Genomic DNA, 22453 nt, shown 5'->3' on the forward strand with positions numbered 1-22453 from the left:
AAGCTGGCTGTTTGTAAGCCTTTACAAGGAACACGCTTTGGCGAGGAAGCCAGAAGTCATCAAAGCTGTTCAGTATTGGAATGGGTGGCAGTTAAAAAGTACAGTCAATTCACATTAATAATGCACTTCAAAAGTTAAAATCCTCCTAACTACCCAGAGAATACCAGAGACAGTGGCACAAACCCTTCTGCTAAATTTCACAGATATGTATTAGGTTTTTATATGTCAGTGTTAAAGTGGGCAGAATGTCACGTTACTCTTGCAAATGAGGGTGCCTTTTCGTTTCTGTTAGCCCCATGCTAGCCCTCACAAATCATGAGTTGCTACATGTATGTCAGAACAACTTCTGCACACGGTGCTTCATACAGTTGGCTAACATATCAGGGATTCTTGATATGTGAGAAAAATGTTTTGACTGGTGTTCAGGGTATTTTTAAAGGTCTGTTAGCCACAACAATAGCCTAAGGCTGCCTGCATGTACTGTGTATTCCATAATATCAAATGCTAGCCTATGCAACTGCAACATATGAGAAAGTCATTAGCTGTATATTAAGTAGTCCCCTTGCATTGTATATACATCCTGTGGAATTTCTAAGAGTCCCTCCTGCTTCCTTTCCTGCTCACACCTTCCTTGTCTATTCAATTTCCTTTTGTTTAGTCTGAATTTTCATTTTATGTCTTTTTTTCAACCTGCATGCAAATCAAAGCCAGTCACTGTAAGCGTATCACTTTATAGGAGAGAGACTTTTTCTCCAAATGCCAGATAACCCTCTATTTCTCTCTTCTCTCTGTTTTGAATAAAATGCATTTGTAAAGCCCTGAAATTCTTTGTGACATCTTGCCGTCACGTCGTTTTGTTCTCTCCGAGGGTTTGGAGTAGGGGATGATGGAGTCTTTTATGTTGGTGGCTTCAGGGGGTCAGGGAGGTAGCGGGGGAGGTGAGGATGATTGCTCATGTACCCCTCTTGTCTCACATACATACAGTACAGTACATACATAAACACACACAAGCCTCCCCTCTCCTCTTTTTGAGCGACAGTCCAGAGTCCTGGTTAGATTCGTTTAGTTCTGGTATCGAGCTTGTTTTAATGATCGGAAATGACATCACAGTTCAGTAGTTCAGAATTTCCAGAACTTCGAGCGCTCTTGCTGCTTGGCCGACTTTCTCCTCAGGGGCTGTGGGATAAAAAGAGAGTCAGACTGTCAGAGGTTTAAAAAAAAGGATTACCTGTATCTACAGCTTTTAGACTATCTGAGGTTGAACTTATTTTAAAGTTAATTCATTGGTGGACTTGTTTTGTTTAGTGTAATTTCATGGATGTACAGTTATTTTTTTCAATTATTAGGGCACATGGACAACAAAATGGGTGTACATTTAAATAAAAGATTAAACATGTAGATATGCAAAAAAGAAGTAACATAAGTTTTACACAGGAGGCATGTTTATCAAAAACATAAAGGGAGACATTTTTTTAAATGGGATCTGACAGTTTTCAGTTTTCAGACAACATTTGCTCCTTTTAAAGTGTATCTTAAGTCAGCAAGAAATTTTAGATGATATACTTTGAAATGAATCTTTAAAAAAAGAAGAAACAATTACAGGAAGACTCATAATTAGTCCCTGAGATGAAATGTTGATGTCAAAGTTGATTACTTTGTGTTGACTTGCCACCCTACTTCTGACAAACACAAGCTCCCTCTTTCACGTTTGTTGAGACAGACAAGGGATCAAATCCAGCTGTTGATATAAAGCCAGTCTTCTTGAACACATGGACAGACGCTGAGCAAATAAACAAGCTCATTTTGAGACCAACTAGAGCCACTTGTCACCATCATTGCCTAATTTTCCCTGATGGACCATGGGACTGTGTGCCAGTAAAAGGAGCAACAACCGTCAAACTCTGTCAGTAGTTTTTGGGTAGAAGACGTCTGTTACGTCTGTGAAATAAAGAAGGAGGCGGCGTTAAAGAGGTTAGTTGAAAGAATCAAAAGTGGGAAATTTACAGAAACCATAACGTCTTTTTTCGTAGGTTTTTTCTTGGCAGACCTGTGACACAAAAAACATTCATCATTAGCAAGACATGCAGCACATGACAGTATTCTCAGTGGAAAGGGTGGGGTTTGTGGGAATACTGTCATTGGTGTGGGACCTTTATTGCTCTCTAGAGGGAGGGTCTGCATTCAAATATTTTCAGCACCAGTTATGGTCTAAATGCTATGCAGTTTGTGCATGCGAGGCCGTCTTATCACACAAAACTCTCCCTCCAAGATCCATGACATCACTGCCTGTGTTATTTCATCACAGGATATGTCAGCTGTGACTAAAAGCTTATGCATTTTCCCTCCATATTTAGAGGAAACCAGCAAGTGATGAGTCACTGCACAAAGTTATTATAAATGTCTGCATTCACCAGGAGAGGGGAAGTACTTACGAGTATTTGCCCATCCTCCTCACAACTGCAATCACCACAGCAATGACGATGACCACTGCCAACAGAGCGCCAATCACAATGCCGACTACCTGGCCAGAGCTCAGGCCTTCTGAGAGACAGAAAGACAAGAGAGGGTTTATTAAGACAAGACTTGCACATCTTTAAAATGCTTCAGTTTGTTTTTGTTATTGATGTTTTTATCTTAATACATAGACTGGTGAAGGCATTATGAGTTGTTTTTAACCTTAGAATTAATCAAATGCTATCTGTCTACAGTATCTATGAATCTATGTTTGGGGAGATTAAACCTGTGTTTGACTTATCTATCACATCATATCAGTCAATCGTAACACCTAAATTCATACTGACCACCATTACTACCCAAATCTCCACCCCACGTATTCCTCACCCTCTTCAACGACCACCTCGCCGCCCGGGCCTTCCTCGGCGGCTCCCGTCGCCGCAGGTGGGACCTCAGGCTTTGCTGGTTCAGTGGGGGCTGCAGTTTCCACAGAAGGAGCATCAGTGATAATTGATTCTGGTGCTGCTGGTGGTTCAGTAGAAGCCGCAGCAGGGGCTACTGTTTCAACCACAGGCTCCTCAGTAGTTTCAGGAAGAGTGGGAGCAGTCGTTTCAGGGACATTCTCCGTTAAAGCCTTTGTTACATCTGCAGGGGCTGCTGGTGGATCTGTTGCAGGAGGGCCAGTGAAAACTGTACTATCATCTGCTGCAGACAATTCTGTACTGAAATGTACTGCGCTGTCAGTGGTCATGCCATGGTCTGGAGCGCTTTCTGTGCCAGGTATGTCGGTAAGAGGGAGTGCTGTGGGGCCTGGAGAAAATCAGGGAGAAATTAGTAGAGAGATCACAGATGGGTTCAAACTCAGGTGTTGATGTAATAATCATAATTATTTACATATTGTTTTTGTCATTTGTTTTGTGTTAAATGGTGCTGCTGGGTAACCACTCTAAGCTGGTTTGGCAAAATTCACTCTTTGTCTCTCAAGTCTGAAATATTCCTGTCAATATTTTTCTAAATGTTTAACACTGTAATGGTTATAATGAATCTAAAACTTGAATGTAATGTGTATAATCTTCCAGTGATGAAAACAAATTAAAGCTTCTTTTTGACCATATGGATGAAATAACATTGCAGTTAGCAAAGCATTATCTTGATGTAGATGTATTAAAGACAAAATAACTGGGAAACATAATATCTAGATATGTGAACTAAATAACATCACTATATGAAAGTACAATAAATTGGAATATTAAAGATCAATCTCTCCTTCATATTGACCTAGAGCATCATGCCTTCCAGCTGGCACACTAGTCTGTCCAGATCAGGGCAAAATAGTCAAGCTGAACATGATAAATGTTCAGATTCTTTACTGACACCACAATATCATGACAAGACCTCTCCTCTGTCTCCCATTCCCTTTTAACCCTTTTCCCATCACCATCACATGCCAACCGTGACAGCATGACCACCACACCCTGTGACATCATAAAACATACATCCTCTCTCCATTCCTCCACCCCTCCATCCTGTCTTACTTTACTACTGGCATACTTTGCGTATTGGAATGCCACATCCTCTTTCTCATTTCCTGTGGAGAGAGCCCCCGATGCAGCAGTCGATGTGTGACGAGAGCACGGGAAGTTTTGTTGGCCCTCAGCCACTTAACATGTGCAGTTAATGAGGGGTGGAGTTGAGGCGACAACCGATGTGAAAGAAACACAAAAAAGACAATCTCAGGAAGATGTCCTCAATCTAAAATGTTTGTTTTCCTGTCTTTGTTATCCATCTTAAAGATCCCCTACAGACACGTCTTAGGATGTATGTAAACTACTCTGAATAATGATGTGTCTGATATATTTTTTCTGTAAAAAAAAGTTCAATTGTCTTGTTAAAATCTTAAAATGACATCAACTCCCATCTAAATCCGAGAATCTAGAAATATTCAAATATACTTAATCTCAAAAGTTTAACTGCCTGACACAAGACATCTCCTTCTTTTACTGAAAAGTCTAATCTCGGTGTATGTGCACTGGTGGCTTCAAGTTTCCACATCAAACTTGTTTAAGTTGAATATTGGACCACGATTGGCTCCACAATTATTTGTGATGTCACAAATCGTGCTCAGAGGCCCGCCCCTTAACATTGGATTTTCAATGAGCACAGAGAAACTTTATACTCTCAACAGATGAATGTGAAATAAATACATCGTTCTGCACAGTGGAGCTCAAACATACAAAAAGCAGAAACACATTTTTGAGTGTAAGGGGACTTTGAGTGGAAGAAAATGTGAACTTTTTAAAATTGCCATCTAACATCTAAAAGACATGCTTTGTCAGAGTTTAGAAGATGTCTGTGCTTGCAGTCAAATGGAAACTCCCATTTTGTATTCAGCAACTGTATGAAGACATGTATTTATCCTCCTGTCTTTCATCAAGGCCTGGACTATGAAGGGGCCTGGGTTCAAACTAATCATTTCCCTCCAATAACCCTAGTTCCATCTCCCCACGTTTAACATCCTCCCAGCCACAACTGAAAGCTTAGCCTGGACAGCACTGCTTCAAAATTAAGGAGGTAGATTTCAGTGTGGCACCAAAATTACGGTCTACAGTTAACTTTCCACTGACAAGATGTTGGCCTGAAATTGCTTCTTCTCCTTGGAAAAGAAAAAAAAAATCAGCTTCTCCTTTAAATTTTTTTACTGTAGAGACCGGGAACAAGCATCTATGCAAGTCTTCTAAACTTAGCGTGTGACATCATGCTCTCTCAATCTCCAGTTTTCTCCAATTGTTCTAAATACTTGAAATAATAGAAAATACTTTACAAGGGTAAAAATAACTCTGAATGACTGGACTTGTCTAACAACCGGTGCAGTTATTCCTAGTCCTGTGCTGGCTAGTGTGTTCATTAGCAACAGGCAGGGTAAATATAACAAAACATTTGTTCCCACAGCGGCTGAGTATTGAAGGGGGTTTTCAAATGGAGACTGTTTGTTTGGAACGTCTGTAACTGATGATAAAAATGGTCCATGCTTCACAGAGTATGGCCTATGTGTAATCACCTCCTCAACCTCGACTAACAATTGTTTCATTATGTGTACAGTTCCCACAATTAGCTCTGAGTAGTATTTCCTCCCCAATGTGCAGACTATCGTGGGTTAATACAGCTGCATTAGTAAGTAAGAGAAGGTGAGACTGTTGTGGTCCCTCTCCTCTCTTTTCCTTTTAATATACTACTTTTCACCCATCTTCCTCTCCATGACCCTGCCACTCCCTAAGGATAGGTTTGTTGCTGCTGAAAGCTTTGAGAAGGTTGAATCCCCAGAAAGAAAGAGAAAGAGGGAGCGAAAGGGAGGCAGGAGGGAAAGCAAAAAGGGTGGAGGGGAGCTACGAGGGAACGGTATGTTAACTGAGAAGCGAGGGAGCAGCCCAGTGTCCCTTCTGCTGCTTGAATTCATTGTGAACATGGTCTGTCTTTGATTTGCTGTCTTTGCGCACAGCAAGATGTGAACCTGTGTGAAGTGGTTAGTATGTACGCAAGTGACCCTCTGTTAATCCTCAGGGGGGACGGAGCACAGGGTCACATGCAGAACAGGACAACTGGAGCTCCATGTAGACAAGGACATGATTTTGTGTATGAATTTTGTGATGACTAGACACCTTGAAACCATGAAAGCTTGGTGGACTTGTGTGAAAACTCAGCACACACACAAAAAAAACTGAAATACCGCAGAGCTGGAAGTGGTTCCAGTTTCCTTTTCTCTCAATCCTAGACTGAGAAACGTTTACGTAACTGTGGCGTTGTCCTTATTATTCCAAAATGTCGGCGGTGCACCCAGGTCATTTTACCCACCATGACATCATTTCGACCACACGCACTCCCTTGTATCAATTTCCACGTGAAGCAGCCTGAAATCATCCTGCCACTCAGCAAAGGACACAGCATGTGTTTATGGGCGTGTGTGTATGTAAAACTATGGCTGTCTCAGCCTCTGACAGGGCTTTTGTTCACCCAAATTACAAAACATATTTTATCACTCATCATCTTGAACAGATATTTATTATTGTGAATCATTCACTTCAAAAAAAAGCTGGAGTGATGGAGATGGAAGGAAGGGTGAGGTGAAGTTTAAAACGTAGGCAGGCAAAGAGCTGAGTGAAAAGTGAGAGAGGTGGTAAAGGAATAAAACAAAAAGCTGTGAAAAAGAGGCACCCACATGGGGCTTCACTCCTGCCCGGCATAAATAAAACCTCCAGAGAGAGTGAAAGAGTGAGGAGGGTGGGTGGGTGAGTTGGGGGGGGGGGGGGGGGGGGGGGGGGGGGGGGGGGGGCACAACGATATACAGTGTGAGACAGGAAAGAAGGGAGTAGCAGCTTCCATCCATTACGATCCCAATCAGCTGTCACTGAGGCCCCCTGTTTGTGTGAGTGTGTGTGTGTATGTGTGAGAAAGCTACTAATTCACAGTCCTGTGTGGGAGGGAAAGCGTCCATACAGACAATGTGAGGGAGTGTGTCCACCTTTGGAGCCCAGGAATGTTTTTGCAGCACTGGAGGAGGGAAATGTGAGAGATAGGCGCCCTGCCCATCTCACTTCACTATGACACTATGACGAGATGCCGCGCGGCATAACCTCCCCCGCTAAACCAAAAGGAGTCAGCTGTGGAGATACTGGGGTGTGCCATTCAATGCACACTGGGGATTTGCAGCAGGAGACACGCTGTAGTGGAACATTCTCAGCCAGTCTTATCACAGAGGCAACACAATGAGCATCTACACTCATACAGGAAAAGATTTGTTCCCCTCCTGGACTAACTTAGATAGGAGGACATGCAACAGGTCCCATCTGGACTCTATCACCAGTGGCACGAACTGGTACCAGATGAAGTGGGCCTTTTATCTTAAGTCTAACAGGTCTGATTAAATTCCTAAAATGTAATGCACCAGAACAGGGATGACAGGGAATGTAAGCAAAGATGTAGAAATTACAAATAAAAAAGATCATGATGTAGCATCACTTTTACCCTCTCCTTTTTTCAATCAAAACAAAACACCCAAAATAAAAGCAACACTAATGACCTCTAGAAATGTATCAAGCCAGCCACTTAATGTATTTCTAATGTTGCTAACCTTCAAATTCAACTCCCACATCAGAAAACACCCACCCAGTTGTGTAAGTGTTCCTTAGTCAGCGACTCTTTTTTTCTTACTTTCTCTTGCACCATGTCTCACCCTGCAGCACACGTAGGTGCTAGAGATATGAGACATTTGTGCCGGTACTCATAGAGGAGACACACACACACATGCACACACACACACACACACACACACTCACAAAACTCTACAGAGTGGGTTTGGGCCATGCTCTGCTACTTATTTAGTCATGTTTTTGGAGTCCTACTCTCATGTGATAAAAAGTGCCTGCAGCACACTGTCAGGGCTTGGGCTTAGTCTGGGCTGAAATGGCAACATCTCTTCTATAAACAGATATTTCTTTCTCCTAGCAGAAATTTTTGGAAGTGTGACTGAGCGTTTTTGTTTTGTCAAAATGAGACACAGTTGACGTGAGAAGAGCTTGTTCCTCATGGTCCCTCTTTAACCGGCATGTGTCTCATATTTGGAGTATGAGCGCAACATTTGAGTCATTTCTAGAAGCAGGCACGCACAAAGGGCATTGACCTCTCCCTTCAACGGCCAGATGTGACGGGGATGTTATTGGACCAGCAGACAAAACTCATTAAGAAGGAGACTGGGTGGGGAGGGGGGGTGGACGTGGGTGTAGGGTTTTACAGGATACATGGGGTTTGCTAGTTAAGTGAGCAGGCGCAAGGGAGTTAAAAGACCCCATTTGTGTAGCATGGATGAGGAAAGAGCTATTTTCTTTGTTTCTTCTTTTCTTTGGAAGTCGCAGAGAAGAATCACTCTGGAAATTTATAAGGACTTTCTTTTTCAGAGTAAACCTCCATGGAAATGGTGCAGGAACGTCGCCTCCGACCGGTAAAGGTTGTTGTTTAAAAATAGACCCAGCCTCTCTCTGCTCCCCCTGTCTCTACACCAACCCTGTCCCCCGGGGTCCAGACTCATCAAGCTGGAAAAAGGGAAGGGGGCAAAGAGTTGGGAGAGAGGCGGAGGACTGTTAAGAGACCCGGGTAGAAGTGGGAAAGGGGAGGAAGGAAGGGGAGGGGGGGCGTGGAGATTTAAGTGGTAATGCTTGATACCCCACCAAAGATGGGTAAGTGCCAAGGGGCGGGGCGCCGCACGGTCTAACAACATGTGGGTAAGAGAGGGTGGGGCGCCTCTTATAGGTCATCACATACTGAGTGTTCTCCCTTCTTCCTGTCTCTTGCTCCTCTCTCATCCATATGACCCTCTTAAATATAGAGCCTCCCTCTATTAATACACGCACGCAAACCAGCCCTGCCCTGCAGTTCCCTCAGGCCTCAGCCACACCCCCTTCCCTCTATGCCTGCTGCTTCCCTCAGGCAAACTCTGTTGGTCAAGGCAAAGGAAGGAAGGAAAAAAGAAAGAAAGAAAGGAAGAAAGAAAGAAAGACAGGAAGAAAGACAGAAAGAAAGAAAGACAGAAACAAAGAAACAAACAAAGAAAGAGAAAGAAAGAAAAAACATATACAGCAAGTAAGAGAGGCAAGAGAGAGTAAGGATGTAGAGAAAAAGAAATCAGAGGAAAAGAGAGAAAAGAGTGAGTCAGGAGTAAAGTGAGAGGAGGCAGTGGATAAACTTTCATATAAATGTGTACGGTGTATGTTACAGTTTACGGCTGTCCCTCCCTCCCCGTGTATGAGCCCTGTTTTGGGAGCCTTCCAGGGGATATTCCTTTCTTCTCTTTGCCAGTGCCAAGAATTTACAGACACGAGGCAGCAGGGCTCCTGCTATTACATCACTTTTCTCCCCTGTGTCTCCAAATCAAATTGTTTTCTTTTTTTGTTGTTGCGTTTTTTGCTTTGCTGCTCAGAGTTCATAGGTGGTGTAAAATGTAAGAAAGATAGTGAGACAGAGCGCGGGCATCTATTAAAATCAACACAGGCTAACAACTTGGCTCCGTCTTTGTTAAATTAACACCACAAAGTTTTGAGGGAGTCTCAGCCAATGTGGAACATATGAGCCGACAGTTCTCAGAGGCAGTTTTCAGTGATGATTTAAGAGTAAAAACATTACAAAAATAAAGTGTTTTAAACAATTTGAATAAAATAAGAAATAATTATTAGTAAGCATTAGTTTATACCTTTACAAATAAAAATTGGGCCTATTTTCCAATCTTAAAACAGCCCCCATTGTGTTATTGTATGAAAATCAACAGGGATTAAAGCAGACAAAGAGTGCTGTGGGCACATGGAGGCAGATGGAGAGAGGGGGACACAGTGTGCTAACAGCAGGACGGTGATAGCAGAGAGTTTACTTACTTGCATGTGTGAAGGTACAGAAAGGGCCAGCCAGGGCCAACAGGAGCAGCAGCTGAACATTCATCGTGGTGGAAACTTTTCTCCTCCAGTCACTACCTTTAGGGACTCCCTCGGGGCAAAGAGCACGACACCGGAGCCCTTGCACACGCCAGACACACACCAGCCGACCTCTCCGGAGAAGGAGGATGAAGGACCAAAAAAGGTCACAAATGAAAATGAAGTCTTTAGGGGAAGTTTGGAAAAGTAGCAGTCTGAGGTCCTTTTTTTGTTTTTTTACTTGTGGAGGTTGAAGGCAGACGGACCAAACTGGAGCTCCCTCAGTTGGAGCGGGAAGAAAGAGAGTGGTGGAGGGATGTAGACAGGACAAGAGAAAAGAGATGAGCTCTGGTCAATTCAAGGAAATTAAAGGAGAGAGAGGGACTGGCACACACAGCAGGAGAGAGAAAGAAGAGAGTGTGTGAGTGACTGAGCTGAAAGTGGAGGAGGGGTGCTGGTACTGGTGGTGGGCTGGGCGCGTTGAGGCGCAAGGGGCAGGTTGGGTTGGGAGGAGGGTGTGTGGATAGGGGCAGTAAGGTGGTTTCAGCCCTCTTGGTGCACAGCCAGCCCTCCTGTTTGCAAACCTTGCAATATCAGCAGCATGCACACACACACACACACACACACACACACACACACACACACACACACACACACCACACACAAAATTTGAAATAAAGATAATAAACCGTTGACTTATTTATCAAGACAAGACAGGCACTTCAAACTACAGGCCAGTTTAAACAATTAGAAAGCTAAAGCAACAAGCTGTTTTAGGGATTTCTGAATGAATGGAGAGAAATGTAAACAGAGCTTTGAGCTGTCTCAAATAATCCTTAATCACATAGTTAAGAGCCAAGACAGTGAATGAAATAAAGCTGTGCCACAGTTTCTTTCTTTCTTTCTTTTAAACCAATGTTAACTAAAAACAAACAGTGAATGAAACAAGCATCCGTAATGCATCTGTATTGATCATTTAAAAACATCAATCTTGTTCGAGCAAAGAAAATTGGCAACATACATCTGCGGTTGCTCTCTGATAGCAAGAGGGAGCTGCTTTTTGAACAGGTTTTACAAATGAAAAGGAGCCATAAATACAGTTAGAACATCGTGTGACTTTCACACAGACAAGCATGGGTGGTCTGCTGAGTTTACATGCGATGGACGGCGAACAAACTGTTGCTTGGCACTAGGCTGACACCTGTTGGACAAGCCCACTCCAAGGGTCAAAACAGCACAGAGGAAAGGAGGAAAATGTTATCTCAATAATAACAAAATCTTCAGAAGTCTGGGGAAGAGTTGTAGATTTGTGAGTCATGAATAGCACTTCAGCAACTTGTCCAGCATCATTTAAAGTTTTTTTCATAGACTGCCAGCCAACAGCTGATGAAATAACGACAGCAGATGTTTGGTTAGCGCAGTAAAAATGGTCAATGACATTTTAATAAACACTGAAACAGATTTTAACTGTTGAACTGCCATACACAGATTATCTATGACACACAAAACGTCAATGCCAATTTTTTTTTATCACTTATTTACAATATACTGAAGGTATGTACATACGGTGTCTCCTGAATGACAAATAACAAAATACTTTCTCTCCATTTGCTTTTTTTTCCTTTTTATCAGTCGATGTTTTTCAAGGGCAAACAGAGGAATAACATACTGTTATTTACAAGGACAACAACACACAAACATACGAGATATATATATAATGCTGGTCACTGTTATACAGCATTTAATGGCAATAATAAAGAGTATTCTTTTTTCTACAATGAGACCTTGTTTTGACCATCCTAACAATCACTGAGTTCCTCCAAACCAAAGAGCACTTTAAGGTCCCATGTTTCACTGTGTACTCACTTAATACAAACAAAGTATTTGTTTCTTATGAGTATCTTTTGAGCTACACTGAGCGGTATGCTTAAGAAAATCAAAGAGGACTATACACACTTGCACATACAGACAAAATTAAACATCACAGTAAAAAAAAACAACAACAACATTTTGTTTAGTCTTTGTTCCATCGCTGATCTACCATTTTAACAAAGAATTAAAAAGTTCACTGTATTCTTTCATTTTTCTCATTCACTAGATGATATCAAGCTTGGTGTTGTGCAAAAAACGCGTGTCTTCTTTTAAATGAGGCATTGTAACAATCATGGTTGACCCTCCCTGTCTGGTCATAATTGATAAGCACTTTCCTCAAATTATAAAAATTGGAAAAACTAAATTATTTTTCAGAAAACTATGGATTATTGTTCACAATGTCCAAAGTCTGGCCAGCATATCATTTTAATTTCAATTAGTGGCTGTTGCATGAGCTGCTGAAAAGCTTATTCCACAGTATTTGATATCAGTTAGCTTATAAGCTGACAAATGAAGACTTTACTTTTGACCACGGTCACCAGGACGCTTGATGTTTGCCAACAAGAAGTCAACACTGACAGCACCGTACAACACACAGCAACCTCACATACAGACATGTAAATGGCTTTGTGTTGGTTTGACATGGCATGTGAGCGAAACACCCTGAGAACATGGCACCATGGAGACACACACACACACACACAAACACACACAAACACACACACACACACACACACACACACACACACACACACACACACACACACACAAATGGCATTTAGAGTGATAAAGTAAAAAAGTGGATGACTGGTGTCCAATGTGAAGTAACAAAGATAAAAAGAGAACAGATAGTGGTGCATAGAATTTTTTTTTTGGGAGAGGAAGCAATAAGGTGCCTGTTTTAACCAGCAGGTGGTGCTTGACTCATCTATCACTGATTCAAGTTACAGGTACAACATTATTACTTTCTTCTTCAAAAAAATACACAGATGCCCGGTATTAAAATAATGTTATATAAAGAGGAAAATATCCAAAATACTTGGACCTGCTGAATGCTGAATGCATGTGAATGACAAGTGAAATTCATTTTCTGCAGTTTGGAGAGGAACACATTTTCTATTCGTAACCTTCACTCAATCACAAGCGCTGACAATTTGCAGACATGGGATAAAAGTTGTAGCTAGAAACACAAAAGATTTAAGAAAAGATTTAAGAAAACAAAAAGAAAACGATTCACAGATGTTTCGACAACACTTTGGCGACTTGTAACCTTGTTGGTACTGGGGGGACACAACATGAGACAATTCAGAGAGCTTCAGACGTCCTTTAGTTTTGGACGATGTGTGTTTACATCTCGACTTGGTCTCAATATTTTTGAATGATTGTCTTTAGACTCATCATCCATTTGTATCAGAAGAAAAAAAAGGCCAGTGAGATCAGACAAATTATTTTCCGTTTGTTTTCTGTTGGATTGTCTTCTATTTTTTCACTCTGGTGAAAGGAGCAGGTTGGCCAGTCCCATACCTCACATGTCATCATCACATGTTGTCTGTATATCTCTTTGTCATTTTCAGTCTCTCTCTTCATCCCTCCGTTCGACTGATGACTCTGTTTAGACGATGGAGTCCCAGTCAAAGTCGTCCTGGATGTCATCTGCAGTGAGCATGCGTCTCACCTGGAAGGCAGGCAGCGTGTGTTGCTGCTGCTGCTGGCTCAGCTGGCTGTGATGAGCTGGATATGAAGGGGTAAAGCCTTAATACTGATAGATAATGTTACACATTCTAGTGTTGTCACAGTGACTTATCAATATTTATTCTATATCATTGCCACAAACAGTTTTTTTAACAAAGTATTTATTTTGTTAGATGCAGAAAAAGGAGAAAGAAGTTTTGGATAAATCATCCTCTGGCTCTTGATCGTGTCCAGGACATCTGCACTTAATGAAAAAAGTCTGAAAAATCTAAAACAGCTGAAATTGTAATTCACCATGTCTTAAATTATCATGTTCATTCACTGGTTTATACTGGGAACACATGGTATTTTGGTAATTTTAATGACACACTGTTGTGAATTTTACTTTTAAAATGACCCCGACATCTTGTAATATAATGCAATCCAATGAATATAGTGTATCTTTATGAAGCTCATAACATCTTTGAGACTGTCAGTTATTGATTCAACTATATGGTAATATTTGATACTTCATTTGTTGGTGGTGTTATATTGTTCTGCATCATGTATACTGTAAGTATTTTTTTTATCTTTATCTTTATCTTCAGAAACATACTTCTCACTGCCTTCACTACAAAAGGACCATTTAACATACTGAAAAATGTGGTGAACAGTGTTCTCTTGTAGCTGTAAACATCTACTTCTGTGTTGACCATGGTGTTTTCAGGTTTGTCATTATCAGATCAAAAACTAAAAAAAGTATTTGTCTTAATTGATCCAGTTAATTTGGTAATTCCCATATACATATATACTTACTTACTTATAAACTGGTAGAGATTCAAATGTGTTCCTGAAACTACTAATGATCTAAATTAATTTACAATATTGCATCAAAACACAAAACAACCTGAAGAGTACGGTTTAGACCTGCTCTATGTGTAAAGTGCCTAGAGATGACTTTGTTGTGATTTGGCGCTATACAAATAAAGATTGATTGATTGATTGATTGATTGATTGATCATGGTGTCATTATACTATCATAATACCGATGCTAGCACTTGCACTGATACTGAGAAATACACACACTTGCATAGATATAAACCTGCATACAAATATACACCCTGCACCTCTAACTGACCTGTGACCTGTTAAGAGAGCAATGGAGGAGTCACCTGTCATGGTGGGAGTCGTGTTGCTCATGGGAGGCATGTGGGGGTAACCTGGTGGGCCCATCAGAGAAGAAATGTTCTGTCTTGAGTCCATGTACATGTTCCCTGTGGGAGAGCAGACAAAAGGGCAATGACTAACCGTCAGATTGGTGTCCCGATTTTCAAACGTGTGCTTGTGTCTTTGCAGAACGCGAGCTGTTATAATGTGCACACAGTTTTACTGCTGTCGTATGCTGCAGAATCTGCTGTCACTCAGTGGATATCCACCTAGTGAAATATCTCCTTGTCTTCATATATTTACTTCAGTTGCCATGTAATTGCCCATGTAAATCTATAATGGGCCAACAATGGCAAACTGAGTAGAGAGACTGTAATTCAGCTAAAAGGCCTAAACTCCAGCCTCCATCACTGTGAGTGAGTGAAGAGTCCCTGAGACTGTCAACTGTCAAAGGTGGGAGGACATTTATATGCTGTGAATCTGTACAATTTTAATATACTGGCAATTTTACTTGAGTATTTCCAAATTGCAAATACTGAAAAGGAAGTCACTTTACACATTCAGATTTTACATCCATAATCATAAATATAATTGTTCTCTAGTAGATATGGAATTAATATCTTTTTTCAAAATATCAGGAAGTGTACATACTGGAACATCATACCAAGTGAATTTATCTCAACCTGTACATGAGCTTATTTCATTTTTCTCCCTTCCACTGCTTTACCAGACTACTGTGGTGGGTGCTGTGCTGTGTGTGTCTCTGTGTATACTGACCCGTACTAATGTGTTGATTATGTTGGTTAAGTTGTCCGTGCTGACTGTGCTGGCTGGCCTTTGGGTGCATGGCCCCGTGAGGCTGAGCTGGGTGTTGCGGTGCCTCTGGTGGTGTTGGGTGTTGGACCTGAGGTTGCGTGTGGGCAGCGCCCTGAGGGGGGATGACCCCTGTGGCTGTAAAGAACTGGTTAATGGAGGAACACAGGTCAGCCATCTGGGCGGGATCCAGCGACCAGTTGTTGAGCTCAGCCTGCCGCATGCTCTCCTTTAGGCCTGAATCAGACGGACAGAAGAGACAAAGACAGAAGATCACAATCATTTTTCTATTCTAATACTACTGATTAACCACATGAACACAAGTGCCCCCCACATGCCATATCATTTTCCACTCAAGTAAAATATAATATCTACATTTGTAACTTTATTTACATTCAAAACTTAATCTCACATATCTGGCATTTGCAGGTTATGATGTGTTGCCATTTTCTATGACATATATTTGGTGTTATGAAGTTATTGGAACAGTGTGTATCTACCAGAATTTACAAAGTTAATGTTTGGAGCATTAAAAATGTGTGTGGATGAAAAACACAAAAAATACCAGACTAACATGATCCCTGTTGTAAGCAGAAAATGATGAGTGCATTCACTAGTATTTTTATGTGTCTAGTGTTCCATCTTGAAAGATTCAGATTCAGTGGTAGTGATTACTTCAGACTAACAGTGGCCTTTCCTTGCCTGAAATGGCTATTTCAAGTCAATTCCGTGGCCTCATAAATGCAGGGCTCATGGGAAACACACTTACGACCTCAGAGAAAAACTTCAAACACAAACAATTTTTCATTATAGTCTTAAAACATGGTCAGATTCATGATGGAAAAAGGATCAAAATCAATGCAGAAAAACAGACATATTGTCTTTTTCATTCAATGCATTCTTTTTCCAGGGGGCTCACATTACCCACAATGCCTTGACTCAATTCAGTAGCCTGTGCAGATTCAGGTATGTTATGCTAGAAGCAGCTGTAGCCACAAACGTCTAGCCTCAAGGGAGATGCGGAGCAACCCGTTACAAAGGTCTGGTAAACTCGCTTTCCAGATTTCATTCATTTTCAAACTTCAGCCCCTACTGACGTTGCCTTAAGTGACATCACATGAAGCAATTTGTAGACTTCATGCAGCTCTCTCTGGAGCCACAAGAGGCTTTAAAGAACTTTTAACATATGCAGAAGTTCTTCTCATGACCTGTAAACAGACGTCCATGTGCATAACTAGTGGACCTTTAAGTATTAAAGTTCAACATATAATTGTGAAGTCACATCCAGCATAAGAATCCCACTAACTTGTTATACCATTACAACAGGGCATCATTCTGTTGGGTCTGTTCACATCTGACACAACATTAAAACAAGCCCTTAAACCTAAAACGCGTCGTGTTTCTCTCTACTTGTTCAAACAAAAGACACAGCCAAGCTCCTATTGAGCAAACTACACTCTACTGTACTCTATTTTCTCTGAATCAAATTTATCTGGCTTGTGTTTGTTGGTGACTGAGATGAGAGGATCGGTCCTTGCTCTTTGGACGCGAGCCAGGGATGGTGGAGGATGGCATTACGGCGGTGTGAGGGAGGTCAAGCGCTTCAGGAGGAGGGAGAAGGGCAGTGAAAACCTGTGTGTTATACCAGCCGTCATCATCCATCGTGTGTGGATGTTGCCGGCTTTGTGCGCTGACCGTGATAAGAGGCTGTTACTGAGCCGGGGCCTAATTGGATTATTCACATCATACAATTCGGAGGGAGGGAGACAGTGTGTGTGTGTGTTTGAGTGTGTGTGTGTTTGTGTGTGTGAGAGGGAGAGTGGCAACCTCTCAGATGCAGGATAATGACTTTTATTAGGCCAGTACTATTACGACAGTGGATATTATGATATTGTGCCTCAAGGGCGAGTGCATATGAAAACACAGAGTGGAATCATAATGGTTTAATCAAAGTAACTGATTGGCATCATAAGCATTTGATCAGTTCTCGCTGTGTAGAAAACAGCTGTTGTGGATGGCTTTATCAATATTCATATCGGATGCTGTTCACACCAACGGCAACACTTGTGTTAAAGTGTATGTTACCTTGAAATGGGGAGAGGTCTACGTCAGCCCAGTTGTAACTGGTTGCGATGCGGCAGCTCTCTTTCAGCCAGTCCAGGTTGGGGTACCAGTCTGATGACATGCCTGGGAGAAAGTGCGCACACACAGACACAGACACGCACGCATGCACAACACACACACACACACACACATGTACACGTACACGCACACAGACACCTTTAATTTTTTTCTTAAAGACTTTAACGAGACAATAGATTCAAATAAATTATGCAACTAATCAATATTTTCATTGTCAACGAATCTGTCACTGTCACATTTAATCTGTCTATAAGGTGTAGTGGAATACGGTGAAAAATAAAAGTAGAAGGTGATGTGTTAAACAGAGCAGATCAGCAAATTCTCCAATTTCTGGCAATAGAAGCAGCAAATGTTTGATATTTATGCTTGATGAAAATGTTAAATATTCATTTTCTATTATTGATTCATTGTTTCAGCACTAAATCAAAGAATCCATATATGACTATATGAGAATGTGCAGCATGGCAATGTAAAATAATTATCTGAAACAGGTGAACTGAAAAATAGATTAAAAATATAAAAGAAATTGGTCCCCAGTCCAAGTTCTGTAATCAACCACAAGGTGGTGTAACTTCACACCAAAAGCATCCAGCCACAGCTCTGCTTTTTAGAAAGAAAAAAAAAGAAAAGAAAAGAAAAGAGAAGATGCTTTTCACCGTCTTCACCGCCACAAACCAAACAATACATTCTCAGGCCGTGGATCAAAGACAGAGGGATTGCTTTCATTCATCCTGAGCTTGGTTGAGGGGAATACTAACCTAGATAAATAATATCTGAATAGTCCTTTTTTTCCGGCCTGAGAGCTATGTTGCAGAGACACAGAGGGGGGAGAGAAAAAAAACAAAGACTGGGAATATGAGGAGGAAAAGCCTCGGTGAAGCGCCGCCATACCCGGCCTCATAATATCAAACGCTCTGGGACCTTATAGAAGAAAGAGTATAATATAAATGCAATGAGTATGTGCAGAGACAGGCTTGTTTTGATGTGTTGGGTGAATTGCATTTACAACATTGTGGCTTTGGGAATCAGGAAAGTAGAATAATTGTTTGGTTCTGTGTTGCATCAATATATATGAAATATGAAACAAACTATACCATACACTTGTGTAATGTGTTCCTTTCACAAGAATCAGTAAAAAGATATGCAGCAAAGTAGAGACATGATTATATTGGACATTCAGGCTTCCAAAGTAGACGTCCTATTAATTTTTCTTATTCTTTTCAAAATGTTCTCATAAATGTGACTGATAGTTAATGCTTGGAAAGATATGAAACTGATTAATCTGTATAAAAATAAATGGCTTTTAAAAAAACTGCTTCACTGATAAAGACTGAAATGTAAAAGTACTATGTGTATAAAAATGTTAGGAGATATTGTAAATTACACAAAAACACACAAGCACCAAGCTTAAAATTAAGGTACATGTGCCGCTAATAGCTGTCTGAAGCAATTACACTATGAGGAAACCCTGTTAATACACTCTGCAGAATGAATCACTTCACTTTTGGATTCTGGATCAATTCAGCAACTATGAAATATTCAGAATATGTTATTACTCTGATTTCATGGCTCTGTGTGTGGCAGAGTCTTCTGCTAATGCTGTGTTCACGCCATGGCATCAGAATGGGAAGAAAGGAAAAACATCTCGTTGTTACACCTCTGAAGCATTAATGCTTTAAATCAAGATGGTTATCCCCACTGCTCGTCCTGTAGTCACACCAGGTACATGGAAATGACTATTGAAAATTGACTATTTTAGTGTGGTGCATATCTATTGTGGTTTGTGAAAAGGTTTAACCAGATATGAACAAAGAGGGTTTTTTAAAAATTGGTGCATTGATTCCATTTACATTATAATGTTATAATGTACAGTTCAAGTTCTTTTACCACCTCATTAACACTTAGGCTCATTAGGCTGAGGTGTACATTTCTGCCCACTTAGCTGCTTGTATTTAAGGTTTGTACGATATAATGTAAATGTGGTGATAGCCACAGCTACCGAGGTTCATGGGTACTGCAGTATTAGAGCCATCAACTACACCAAACTCACAAAAGCAATGAAACAGAGCTGTTTTACCCAGGATTCCCATGTTGCTACATTGGCAATCATTGGTGTTATCATTTATAGAAAACTTTCAAAAGGACATTTAGTAGCATATTTCTAATTATTCTGATGGTCTACAGTTGAAAAATGTAGACGATATCAGTGAAAGCCTATCCTTTAAATTGTGTTAAATACTCCAGAACCTACAGCTCTGTCATCCTGCTCTGTGCCTTAAGCTCTATCCTCACCTGTTGTAGGGCAGGTCTGTCCAGTGTGACTCTGGTGTGAGAGAGATGGGTGCTGCTGGGAATGAACAGGGTGCTGTTGGTGCTGGCCATGTTGACCGTGTGCCTGGTGCTGGCCATGGGCGGAGTGAGGGGAGAGGTGCTGCTGAGGGTGGTGGGGGTGATGTGATGCCGGGATGTGGTTGAGTTGGTGGTGGTGGCTGCTCCCTCCTCCCGCACCAGGAGAATGCTGGTATGAGCAGGCGGTCCGGGCCTGCTGGCTGGAGTCCCCGGGCATACCCATTAAGCCTGCTGGGAAAAGGGTGACACCACAACTTATCACAGGTAAGACAAAGAAAATGAAACAGACAAATATGGATTTATCTTTGTAAGAAGATGGACAAACTGGAGGATTGGTGCAAATGAAAGGTACTGCTGTGATCTGGGAAAAATATGTTCATTCAACCTTGAACTGCGAATATCTCACTTTGCCATTTAATATTTCTCCAGAATTCTTTTTCCACACATATTCACACCCAATCATGTGTCAGTGTCACCAGAGTGGGCTCTATCACCCTCCTGAAGCTTCATTTTTTTTGGCTGATTTAATAATTTAATCCACTAAAAAGGAGCAACTACAACACAAACAAACACTCTTTTTATGGTTCAGTTTCTGGTGCTTATAAATCACTGTGCATAAAATCATAACAGCATATTCCTTATGCCCAAAGCACAGACAGTAAAGTGATCTCTTGAAAAGTACAGGATGAAATTATCAGGGCCAATAAAATGGAATGACAGCAGTATAGTTTTGAGGATCAGACAGCTTAAAAACACAGACAAAGTAGCAGATGATATTGTCTTGCCTCAAGTTTTTCATTCTTGATTTGATTTTACTGAGAACAACTATATATTAAGATAATCACTGGGTGTAAATTGCACCATTTTTCCTATTTTTCAGTTCTGGTTTCAGTCTAAATTCTAGTCAAATGACCATAATTTGGGAATCTTCCAAAAATAAGCAGAGCTAAACAATATAATGATTTTAATCCAGTGGCACTTGCGAGCTAGTTAGGAAAATGTTGTCTATGTCTGAAACACATGCACACCCACGCACACACAAACGCACGCGCGCGCACACACACACACACACACACACACACACACACACACACACACACACACACACACACACACACACACACACACACACACACACACACACACACACACACACACACACACTCTCTCTCTCTTTGTCTTCCTCATCCATTTCTCTTAGTATGTGGCGAGTGGAGGATTCTTATGAATGGATGTGTCTTCATTGCACAACTGCACCCCAAGAGTGCACAATGCATTGTTGTCTTTTTCTTGGTACCAGATTTAGAGAATATTTATTAAATTCCTGACTTTTTAAAAATGGTACAGTGACAATTTTATATAAGTGGATTTAAATGTAAAAGTTAAAGTTATACTTTAGTACAGTGTTCAACAATCAATTAAGGTTGGATGTAAACATGATATGATCTATATATATGATCATGAGGTGTGGCCAGCAGAGAAAACACCTTCAGAAACTTCACTTGTTTCAGTCAGTAAATTTATTCTTTAGTCGTTTTTACTTTTGTTGAGACCCTTTTCTTTTATCTGATGGTTTTATAGGTTATCACTGAGGGACAGATCACTGAGCAGTGCTGTTAAGATCTCTTCAAAGATCTGTGGAGTGAAACAAGAGGACTTCAGTTATTTTTGTAACCAACAAATCATAAGGAAATCAATGACCATACTGAGGCTATCTGAGCACATCCTAGTGAGTGAATTTTCACTGCTGCCATCTGGGAATTGTTTTGCTTTACCTGCTTGTAAAAGTGTTTTTCATTCAAAGTCTTTTATCCACTCTGCTGTCTGTACTACTCAGTACTTTATTGCTGTCTTTAAAGATTGCTTCATGGCCATTGTTTCATCTCTTTATTTATTTACTACTTACTGGAATACCACACACAGATTTTAAATGTCTTGGTTGTTTTTTTCCTTCATAGTTTCATTATTATTTTATTAATCGTTGTCATCAGGACGAATAAAGTTGTTCTAAGTTGAATTGAGGTTTAATTTGTTTTTTTGGCTCAAGGGAAAGTAGAGTGAGGTTATTAAATGAGATATTTACATGTTGCCACAACTGGTGATTTCAAGCCTTCATTTATTAATTGAAGGTTTGTTTTTGTTGTCTTTGTTGTTTGGGCTTCAATTTATGGGGATGTAGATCTAACAGAAAATGACAGAAGTGACCTGAGTCAGTTAACAGTTTGGTGTGTGCTCTTAGTTTTTTACAGGTGTGCCTGTGGATCAGGAGGTAGAGTTATCAGCGGGTTGGTGGTTCAGTCCTCCAGTCCTCATTTCAAAATGTCCTTTGACAAGGTAATAAACCCCAAATCTCAGTGTGTGTGTGTGTGTGTGTGTGTGTTACAATGGGTAAGCATAGAAACACTTTGGGGTGCTTTGGATGGGAAGTGCTGTATCACTTCTGATGAGAAGGTTGGCACCGTGCATGGCAGCCTCTGCTATCAGTGCATGAATGTGTGTGGATGGGTGAAGGTATTGTAAAGCACTTTGAGTGG

At 40.9% G+C, this 22453-nt stretch overlaps 2 protein-coding genes across 2 annotated transcripts in view; both read right to left on the reverse strand.

The window, feature by feature from the left end:
• Positions 1-2809: 2809 nt before the first annotated feature.
• si:ch211-156j16.1 (uncharacterized protein LOC564557 homolog) lies at positions 2810-10026 on the reverse strand. The gene is made up of 2 exons (XM_062426645.1): positions 9870-10026; positions 2810-3264 (listed from the first exon to the last, which is right to left on the reverse strand). The coding sequence occupies exons 1-2, from the start codon at positions 9931-9933 to the stop codon at positions 2810-2812; spliced, it is 519 nt and encodes a 172-aa protein (XP_062282629.1). The 5' UTR covers positions 9934-10026.
• Positions 10027-13389: 3363 nt separating this feature from the next.
• The window catches only part of LOC133988089 (forkhead box protein J3-like), a 50200-nt gene continuing 41136 nt past the window's right edge, over positions 13390-22453 (reverse strand). Inside the window, exons 7-11 of the mRNA XM_062427631.1 lie at positions 19863-20147; positions 17514-17615; positions 15393-15665; positions 14594-14722; positions 13390-13508 (exon numbers count right to left, since the gene is read on the reverse strand). Coding sequence (XP_062283615.1) covers positions 13390-13508; positions 14594-14722; positions 15393-15665; positions 17514-17615; positions 19863-20147 — 908 coding nt within the window. The remainder of the gene's footprint in view (positions 13509-14593; positions 14723-15392; positions 15666-17513; positions 17616-19862; positions 20148-22453) is intronic.

This window comes from Scomber scombrus, chromosome 10, assembly GCF_963691925.1.
Source record: "Scomber scombrus chromosome 10, fScoSco1.1, whole genome shotgun sequence".
In the NCBI taxonomy this organism is placed as follows: Eukaryota; Metazoa; Chordata; class Actinopteri; order Scombriformes; family Scombridae; genus Scomber; species Scomber scombrus.